At 38.1% G+C, this 10,171-nt stretch overlaps 1 protein-coding gene across 4 annotated transcripts; it reads left to right on the plus strand.

Annotated features, from left to right (window-relative positions):
* Positions 1 to 740: 740 nt before the first annotated feature.
* LOC101159734 (mitochondrial inner membrane m-AAA protease component AFG3L1) lies at positions 741 to 9,179 on the plus strand. Of its 4 annotated transcripts, none has more exons than XM_020714602.3 (16): positions 741 to 1,008; positions 1,588 to 1,678; positions 1,826 to 1,932; positions 3,014 to 3,313; positions 3,390 to 3,514; positions 3,594 to 3,867; positions 3,987 to 4,124; positions 4,208 to 4,361; positions 4,443 to 4,550; positions 6,024 to 6,149; positions 6,361 to 6,471; positions 7,979 to 8,094; positions 8,182 to 8,222; positions 8,334 to 8,382; positions 8,598 to 8,792; positions 8,878 to 9,179. In XM_020714602.3, exons 1-16 carry the CDS (start codon positions 886 to 888, stop codon positions 9,043 to 9,045), a joined length of 2,226 nt encoding a protein of 741 aa, XP_020570261.1. In that variant the 5' UTR covers positions 741 to 885; the 3' UTR covers positions 9,046 to 9,179. The 4 variants fall into 4 exon arrangements, with proteins under 4 accessions (XP_020570261.1, XP_078800653.1, XP_011490085.2 ...); XM_078944527.1 differs by having other exon boundaries at positions 3,594 to 3,690; positions 3,766 to 3,867; positions 8,182 to 8,382; XM_011491783.4 differs by having other exon boundaries at positions 3,014 to 3,163; positions 3,239 to 3,313; positions 8,182 to 8,382.
* Positions 9,180 to 10,171: the final 992 nt, after the last annotated feature.

The raw sequence follows: 10,171 nt of genomic DNA on the forward strand, positions 1-10,171 counted from the left end.
TATGTACAAGACAGTAGATAAAGAAAACACTACAAATGCTGCACAACTGGAACGTCAACAATCAACATGTTTAGTCCAGAGGCTTACATTATCTAATGAAACACTATAGAAGAAATTTTTTTAGAATTATCCAGTTACTTTTAGCCTTCATATTTTGTTGTGTACTATTGTTTGATAATAGAATTTTAAGTCCAGATGGAACAAATTAAAACAAGGTTGTGAATTTGACCATTTACAGATGTGAATGTGAAATTTCTCCCAAATAATAAACAATTGAATAGCAAAAAATACATGTTTGGAAAACCAAGTAATTGAAATTACAACATGGCATAAAAAATATTGATTCAGATGTTTCCATTCTATTGGGGGTGATAAATTCTTCCAAATCTGACCTTTGGTCTCCCTACTTATTTGGCAAAAACACAAGACATCTTTAACTGGACAAATTTGATGTAATTTTTTTTTTGTAACTGCATGTATTTTTTTTTAAAAGCAGCTAAAAACCTATCGTTTTAAAATGGCTTTTTTTTTAATTCTTTTTTATATTCTGTGATTTTTATTGTTTTTTACTGTGAAGCACTTTCTAATTTTTATCTTGAAAGGTGCTTTACAAATAAAGTTTATTATTATTATTATTTTATTATTAACTGTATTTAAAAATTGTAGAATTAGCCTTTACCTAAACTGTTATTTTAATGAGGAGCATATTTCAAGCAAATATGACGTCACTCTTTTAGTTGTCTTCACGGAGCCTTGCCGTTTAACCAATCACTGCAGGCTTCAGCTCGTCCTATCAGAGACGGTTATAAACTTGATTCTAGATAAACTGATCCCAAGTCAGTGTCCATCAGCACCGGTACAGAAGTCCTCATTAAAGTCGCAGGGATGGTTCTGTTCTTATGTAACACTATTTGTTCTCTTCGGAACCGACTGTCAACAGGTTGGACTTCAATGCAAGACTTTTCTTCAATTTCGTCCCTGTTTCCCCGTTGCTGTGCGCTACATCTGGTAAAACTGTTTGTCTGTTGTATTTTTTTTAAATAAATGAATTTTTATGAAATAAAAAAATGTAAAGTATTCGGCTTGGTCACAAGTGTTGGATCTTTGTGTAAATGGGATGTGTAGAAGGTCAGGGCTGCATGTGGATGTGTCGTGGGAACCGTGCGGCGGTGCAGAGAGCATCCCCGCACATCACGCAAACAAACAGCAGCTCTGTCTGTTTGTGTTTCATTCCTCAGTTGTTTGTTCTCTCCTGGGACGCAAAGATGATAATATCGTTTATGAGCGGATTTCCTGAGTTGCAAAATGCCGATTTTGACTGGGATATATTTTTTAATTTATTCCCTGGATTCCTGGAGGGGGAACAATCTTAAAACGTATTTATTTATACTTTTTTTAATCTTAGGAACTTTATTTTTTATTTATTTAAGCAAAGCCAATCATCATAGGGGTTATTCTTTGGAACAGGTAACCATGAGATCTCCATGATACTTCAAATTTCTGCTTAATAACTGAAATAATTTTAGGCGTTTACATATATATGCCTGCTGGCTTCTTCATCATCTTCATCATCTTCGTCTGTTTCAGAGTATATCCCTTATCCAAAGGAGAAGCGGACGACTGCATCCACAGAGTTTCTCATTTTTACGAGGGTATAGCTCAAATAAGCCACCCAAAGGTACATTGACATTGCATCTCTGCATGTTTGCAGTTTGAAGCATTAATTTCCAAGTAATGAAACTTTTAAAGAAGCGTTATTTAGCTTTCGTTTGTGTTGTAGTTAAACTTTTAATCTCATGCTTTTTGATTTCTTGTTACTGTTCAGATCAAAGCGACAGAAATGATCCACATAGAGACAGGCATGACAATGAAAAGGACCAAAGACGACAAAGAAGAACAAAGGAAGGATCACAGTGGTGGAAACAGTTTCAGGTGGGAATTTAGATTCAGGATTTTAGAATTATTAAACTTTTTTTTTTGTTTTTTTGCAAAAAACAAGGAAAACATTTTTTTTTTCATCCCTTAAATACACCAGTATACCAGCATTTATAGATAATTTTAACCCTGAACCTTCATCTGCCTTCATAAAACCAAGGCCAGGACTAAAAATTTACCCAAAAAATCCATCAAAAAATGTCAATCTATTCTACTTCAACTCCCAAAAACATAAAGGTTTTTGGCTAATTAGCTAAGCAATTTATTATTGTTCACTATGTTATGAAAAAAATTAGCTTGAAGAGCTGATATCTTTAAAGGCTGAAATTTAATCTCAACGTGTTCTTTTTTTTAAATAAATGAATATTTGCACTGGTACACTCTTTAAAGACCCACACCAATGAAAATTATGTTTTTTGTGTTTTCAAAATGTTCATGTGGCATTTTTTTCACATGATGGAGGATATTTATTGAGAAAATTTAAATTAAAATTGCATTTCTAAATATTTTTTATTTAAAAAAATACCGCTTCATCCTAAAAATAATTTTGGTTAAAAAACTTGTCACAGGGAAATAGAACGGCATGCCACAGCGCTGCATTGGTAATGTTTGGTTGAAATTGTGAGAGGCTGTAAGCTAGCGGTAGAGGGTGCAAACACAAAAATTATGTGAATTGGGGACAGGCTTTCTCTGCGCAAAACTCAGAGCCAAAATTCTATGCAGAAACTATGTCCTTTAAAACAACACAGGTTTTTGCTTTCAAAAAAGATCAAAAGATGATTGGAATGGGGCATTAAAAAAATTATATCATCATTAGTTTCTCTTTATTGTTCAAAAATGTGAATATTTCCTATGCAATAACATTCAATTGTTACTAGTTAGTAAGACACTGGTGTAGAAGCTGTTTCAAAGAGCTGCAGTCATGTTTAAAACATCAATACTTCTTCATTCAGTCCATCATTTCCTGACACCTGTAGTAACTGAGTCTGAAGCTCTTTTTTATGAGCGAAATTCTTTTTCTCTTGCATTGTTAGTTTTGTCATTACTTTCTTCTACTATGATTTATTTGACCCACCAGGAAGATTTTCCATTGGACAGAAGAGCGTTTCAGAACCTTGCAGTTGGTGCAGCAGGCATGGCCACAGCTTTTGTCTACTTCCACTTCAGAGAAACTGGAGTCCAGGTCTCCTGGAAAGATTTTGTTGACCGATACCTGAGCAGGGGCTTGGTGAGAGACATGGAACATTTCATTTTCACATTTGTCAGTGTCTCCACACAATATGTTCTTGTAATCTCTGCTCAGGTGGGACGCATGGAAGTTGTCAATAAGGAGTATGTGAAAGCATTTCCAGCCGACGGAGTGAACTCATCAGAGGTGGTAAGTAATGAAGTTTTGTTGTTTAAAATGTTATATAAATGATGCTGTATGTTAAACACTACATGATGTGTTCCAGAATTACTTGTGGTTCAACATAGGCAGTGTGACTTCATTTGAGCATAACCTGGAGTTAGCTCAGCAGGAAATGGGTCAGAGCTCCATGGACAAAATTCCTGTCCTCTACACCAATGAAAGTGACGGGTAAGAGTAGTACTGGACTGTTACAAATTTGACATCTGTTCCACTCCACACTAATTCCCACCCTCTTTGCTTCTTCCAGGACAATCTTTTTCAGTATTCTCCCCGTCTTACTCCTGGTTGGCCTTTTCCTTGTTTCCATGCGGCAGGGCCCTGTGGTTGGAGCGTGTAGCAGCAGAGTTAAAGGAAACTCTCTCACTGTGAGTGAATCCAAAGCCAGAACAGTTAAAGATAACATCTGTGTCCGTTTTGAGGATGTTGCAGGCTGTGAAGATGCCAAACTAGAGATCATGGAGTTGGTCAACTTTCTAAAGCACCCACATCAGTACAGAGACCTGGGAGCCAAGACCCCTAAGGTACAACACAAAACAGCTCTTTTTGTGAATGTGTGATGACTGCACAATAGCCTTGTCAGTTTGTCAAACACTGTTTTCACATTTTTTGGATAGACGTGATTGTGATCTTGTGATTTCAGGGCGCACTGTTAACAGGTCCACCTGGAACTGGAAAGACTCTGCTGGCAAAGGCCACTGCCGGAGAGGTTGACGTTCCCTTCATCTCAGTCAACGGCTCTGAGTTCCAGGAAGTGTTTGTGGGCGTGGGCCCAGCGAGGGTTGGTACTGGGGTGAACAATACTGAATCTGACGTGATGACGGCAATAGCTGCTAATGACGCTCATAACTTTGGTTGTATCAGATAAGGGATTTATTCGTCAAAGCTCACAGCATGGCCCCCTGCATCCTTTTCATTGATGAGATTGATGCAGTCGGCAGAAAGAGGGGCTCTGGGAACTACATGAACCAGAGTGAACAGGAAAACACTCTGAATCAGTTGCTTGTAGAAATGGATGGTGGGTAGAACTTTATCACGTCTTTTGGGCTGTTTCTGTTCTCCTGATGCAAAAGTCTTTGTGATGCATCTGTCATAACAGGGTTCAATAGTAGCACCAATGTCGTGGTGTTAGCCAGCACAAATCGAGCCGACATTCTGGATCCAGCTTTGATGAGACCTGGACGCTTTGACCGACACATATATTTGGGTAAAGCAGGAACTTTTCTTTTCTTTTTTAAATCTTGTTTAATCCATTTGAAATGGTGGACCTTTCCTTTTAAATGATGCATTTTTGAGCTTTTTTGTTTTGCTTCTAAACCTTCTGTAATTTACACTCACTGGCCACTTTATGAGGTAGACCTTGCTACTTGGACTCCCCTTTGCCATCAGAACTCCCTTATCCTTTGTGTCACATATTCAACAAGGTAATGGAAACACTCCTCAGAGAGTGTGGATCATATTGACATGATAGCAACACACCGTTGATGCAGATTTGTCGACTGCACATCCATGATGCCAATCTCCCGTATCACCACATCCCAAAGGTGATCTATTGGGTTGAGATCTGGTGACTGTGGAGGCCGATGCCAAATTCTTACCCTACCAACCGAATGTTGCTGCAGAAATGCTGACTCACCAGACCATCCAGGCAACGTTTTTCCAGTCTTGTATTGTCCAATGCTGGTGAACCTGTGTGAATTGCAGTCCCAGTTTCCTGTTCTCAGCCAACAGGAACGGACCTGGTGGGGTCATCTGCTGCTGTAGCCCATCTGCATAAAGGTTGGACGTGTTGTGCGTTCAGAGATGCTTTTCTCCAGACCTCGACTTTAACCAGTGGTTAATTGAGTTACTGTAACCTTTTTTATTAGCTGTAACCAGTCTGGCCATTCTCCTCTGACCTCTGGCACCAACAACACATTTGTGCCCACAGAACTGCAGCTCACTGGATATTTTTTCTTTTTTGGACCATTCTCTATAAATCCCAGAGATGGTTGTGGGTGAAAATCCCAGTAGATCAGCAGATTCTGAAATATTCAGATCAGCCCATCTGAAATTTGTGTTAATCAGCAGTTGGACTGATTGATTGATTAATGGTAGTACTGGAGTACAAACCATGCTACCCATGCCTTTAATTGCTTTCCTTTTTATTGTTATATTTTTTGCCTGCTCTGCTTGCCTTTCATCTCATTAAAAACATGCTTTGTCTTCTGTGTTCTTTGATCTTTGAAACGACTGATCTTTTTACTGTCTGCTACATCCTAATTTGCTTGATGCAACAGTGCAGACTTGGCTGGGCTGCCAGTGTTGCTCTGACAAAGAAAACTGAATCATAATGAGCCAAGAGTTTTGTTTTTTTTTGTTTAAAAAAATAAATAAAACTAGGTTAGATAACTGGAGGCTGGGGATGACAGACATCGATTTTTTGTGTTCCCTTTCATTTACACTGTCTGATTTCTCTGCATTGTTTTAACATGTTTCATTGCTAACAATGGAAATTAATATAAACTCTTATTGCTCAAAAAACAAAGATCACTACTTTAATGAGTACTTATTGGTACTGGTATATTATTAAAACAGTTTTGCAAAACTCTTGCAGACGATTTTTTTGCAGAACAGTTGCATGCCAGTTGGAGTGCATGCTTACTAAAACCCACAATTGTTTGTTTTTGTTTCTCCACAGGCCCACCGGATCTAAAAGGGAGAGCTTCCATCTTCAAAGTGCACTTGAGACCTTTGAAACTGTGTACTGGTATAGATGTAGAAACTTTGTGCAGACATTTAGCTGCTCTTACTCCAAGTTTTACTGGTATGAAGACATACTTTTTTTTCCTCTTTTGAATCATGCAATTTCTAATACATCTAACAGGAAATACAACATTTTTGAATTTTGCCTCTTTTCCTGATGCATTACAAGCAGCTTTGCTGCAAAAATAGATTTTTATTTATAGTTACATGCATCATCCCACCTTTTTTCTAGAAGATTAATAGCTGAAGTCGGATCTCGTTGTGTGTCTCAGGGGCTGAAATTGCTGGTGTGTGTAATGAGGCTGCTCTTATTGCGGCACGTCATCTCAACCAGTGCATCAACACGGAGCACTTTGAGCTTGCAGTTGAGAGGATCATTGGAGGTGAGTCCAACTCAGTTATTCTTTTTACTTTGTAGTTTTGTGACCCCCTTCCCCCACTTACTTGTCTCAAACGGATCGTAGACACCACACAGGTTTGCAGAATCTATATGCATATGGAGAGAATTTACAATCAATTTTCAGAGCCAGTTGTGATTTTATTTTGAAAATTCCCAATCATTGGGTCAAGGGTATTAGCCTGCGTTGTGGCGCAGTTTTTTCTGGGCACTGCAGACTCCTCCCACAGATCAAAAATATGTTTTATAGGTTAATTGATTATTCTAAATCATCCCTCAGGTGTGATGTCAGTGTGGGGGACCCTGTGACAGACTGACAGACCTGTCCAGGGTGTACCCCACCTTTATCCAACATTTGTCTGGACAGACTTATGCTGACCCTTTACCCCAAAAGGGGTTCAATTGGCATGCTGACCTTCATTGTGTTAGTTTGCCACTTCAGTTGCATGGAGGCTGACAGGAAAATACTGCAGAAGGTGACCAACATCACACAGAAAATCACCGGCTGCCCCATCCCGCTGCCTCAACAGAACCAGAAAGTTCCTGAAGAAAATACTCACCTTGGTTCTTACATTTTCAATCTGCTGCCTTCTGGCAGACGCTACAGGACCGTACCAACCAGAACAACAGCTGTCACTGTACTGAACACAAGTTTTGCACTACAAGCCACCTGATTATTGTACCTTTTTTTTAATCCTTGCACATTTTTTATCTGCTTTTGATTCTATTTATTTGTATGTACTGTCTGCCTACTTTAAAGAGAACAGTCGTGAATTTCATAGATGGATGGATGGATGGTAAGATGGATGGATTGGTGAGGAGTGCCTTTAGTTATAGAAGAACTGCTCTATTTCGGTTCTCTCTTTGCCCGACCTAATGAATGTCAGAACAAGTTTAATTAAATTATGAAGTAAACTCTATGTGTGTGTGAAATAAAATCTAAAAAAAAAAAAATCTTGTCAGTTTGTTGGTGAAGGTTCTCATTCATCCAGAGGGGATGTTGTCTTGAAACTCAGTCAGTTGACATGACTCAACTTCAAGATTATCTAAAAGGTTGCTTTTGTGCTGTTGGGCTTGGAAAAACCAAATTTACCACAGATGTGAGGTACTCAGAAGGGGATTATGAACTAGAGTCTTTTCAAAATGAATCTTTTGTCAATGCAAACCCCTTTAAATGACTTCTGTGTATGAACCACTGCATCGCCTTGTCTATGGATGCTATCAGAAAAAATCCGACTGATATCTGAAGAGATTGGAGACAAGCTCAATGCACATCTTTGTCTTACAGTACTCTTTAGAAAAGTTTGAAAAACAAAAAAAGCTACTTCAGGACTGGCTCTTAGTTCAAATGTTTGGATGAGCCTATGTGAAATGATGCTACTGTTTTTAGAACTCAGAGTTCAATCAGCCTTTAGAATGTTATATACAGTAAGGATAATATACTCCCATGCTTTGATGCTTCTGGTGTACAATGACTAGTACTCTGGTTTCAGGTGTGGAGAAAAAGATGCAGATACTTCAGCTTGAAGAAAAGACCACTGTTGCATATCATCAAGCTGGCCATGCTGTTACAGGCTGGTTCCTCAAGCACGCTGACCCCATTTTTAAGGTCACACTCTAAATGTAATTTCTGTTTTACTTCAGGTGTTAATTATTTTCTACTAACAGTTTATCTTTGCTGGTTTCACCTCATCAGTTGTCCATCGTTCCTCGTGGGAGAAGCTTGAGCTCCTCACAGTATCTTTGTAAAGAGCAGCACCTGTTCAGCCAGGACCAGCTGTTTGACAGGATGTGCATGATGTTGGGCGGTCGAGTTTCTGAACACATTTTCTTTCATCGAATCACAAGTGGAGCACATGATGACCTCAGGAGGGCCACAGAGTTGGCCTACGCTCAGGTTAACACTGCTTCTTAAAACAAACTGATTTATAGTTTATTGTTAATTCATAGTTTATTGCTGATTATTTTTTCCCTTTTTGACATTTTTGGAACAGAAACTTATCTGTTTTGTTCATTTAGATTACAACTGAATATCAACAAAATATTAAAAGAAAAATAGGAATTTTCTTTCTTTGATAAAAGATTTTTGGTAATCATCGCTGTTCTTTTCAGATTGTGCAGTTTGGAATGAACAAAGCAGTGGGTCCAGTTTCCTTTGACCGCCCTCAGCAGGGAAACACACTATGTGAGCGGCCCTTTGGTGAATCTACAGCCCAGCTCATAGATCTGGAGGTCCGCTCGCTCATAGACGCTGCCTTCCACCGAACACATCAGCTTCTAGTCGACAAGAAGGAAATGGTGGAAAAGGTGCAAAACCTCAGGGAATAATATAATAATAATAATTGATCTCATTTATTATATGTTATTAAATAAAATTGATTTCATTTCTCAGGTGGCAAAATGCCTTCTAGAAAAGGAGATTCTGGACAGAACTGACCTGGTGAAGCTTCTAGGACCACGCCCCTTTAGAGAAGTTCCTCAACTCCTCCTCAATTTAAACTCTTCATTTGAGAATGACTCTTCCATGTCCAAAGAAACATCTTCCGTATCAACAAAATGAACCAGGCACAGAACCTTTTTAGTAAGTGCTCCGATCTGAAGGACATTCTGCTTCCAAAGAAAACATTGTCATTCAGACTATGATGACAAATGCAGGAACTGAAAAGTATTTTTAAAGGAAAGTTCTTTATATTATCCTGATGGTGACATGTGAGCGTAATCTGCCTTAAAGTTCAGTTAGTCACAAGGAAAGAAGTTAAAGCTTCAGTTCAACCAGCTCAGTGGCCGGGTATCTGCCCTGTTGTGGGTTCGAATCCATGCTGGGTCATACAAAAGCCACTAAAGGTGGCATCCAAAGCCTTTTTGCTTGACACTCACCATTTCAGAGGCCGGATTGAGGGGTTAAACCACCAAATGGTTTCCTGGTGTGGCTGTGGCTGAAGCGCAACGCTTCCCCAGTGGATGGGTCAAATAAAAATATATTATATAGTCTTTATTTATCTATATAAATTTAAACTTGCACAACAACTTCATAGTAAATGTTACTGTTTATTTTTTTTGATTAACCATGTGTTTGAGAAACTGCCTGGTAGAGTATATGAACAAATATTAATTATTTTTATTAGCCACATCCATAAATTTTTACACCAATGATTTGATGCCAAATGTAGGAATGTACATTTATGAGTTTGATCATGTTTGAGCTGCAGCTTTGATTCAGTTTTCAATTGACAGAAAATACTAATTTTTTTCTTGTGATCCCTTTTCTGTTAGAGGTTTACTTCAAATGTGACTGCACCCTAAAAGCTTGTTTCATAAAACAGCTAGCTGTTGAGTGTCATTTTGTAAATCTCCAGCACATGAACCTACGTGTCATTCATCGGGAAAGATTATATTTAGATCATGTTTTAGCCTATCAAAACATAAAGAAAACTTTTAAAATCATTCTGAAATTATCTGATAAATCATTACTCTTGTAACATTTTATTGTTGTTTTATCAGTCATTTTATATTTGTTTTACAAGATTTTGTGTTATGCTACATGCGAAAAGTGCTATACAAATAAAGATTGATTTGATTTGATACAAGGCATTACTTGCAAGTTTGTACTTTTAGTAGAACTTGTGGTAGGAACATATGTGAACTTTAAATACTTAAAATATTGCCATCAAATTTTCGGTAATAGG

This window comes from Oryzias latipes, chromosome 3 (assembly GCF_053564925.1).
Source record: "Oryzias latipes strain Hd-rR chromosome 3, Olatipes_Hd-rR_3.1".
Classification (NCBI taxonomy): Eukaryota; Metazoa; Chordata; class Actinopteri; order Beloniformes; family Adrianichthyidae; genus Oryzias; species Oryzias latipes.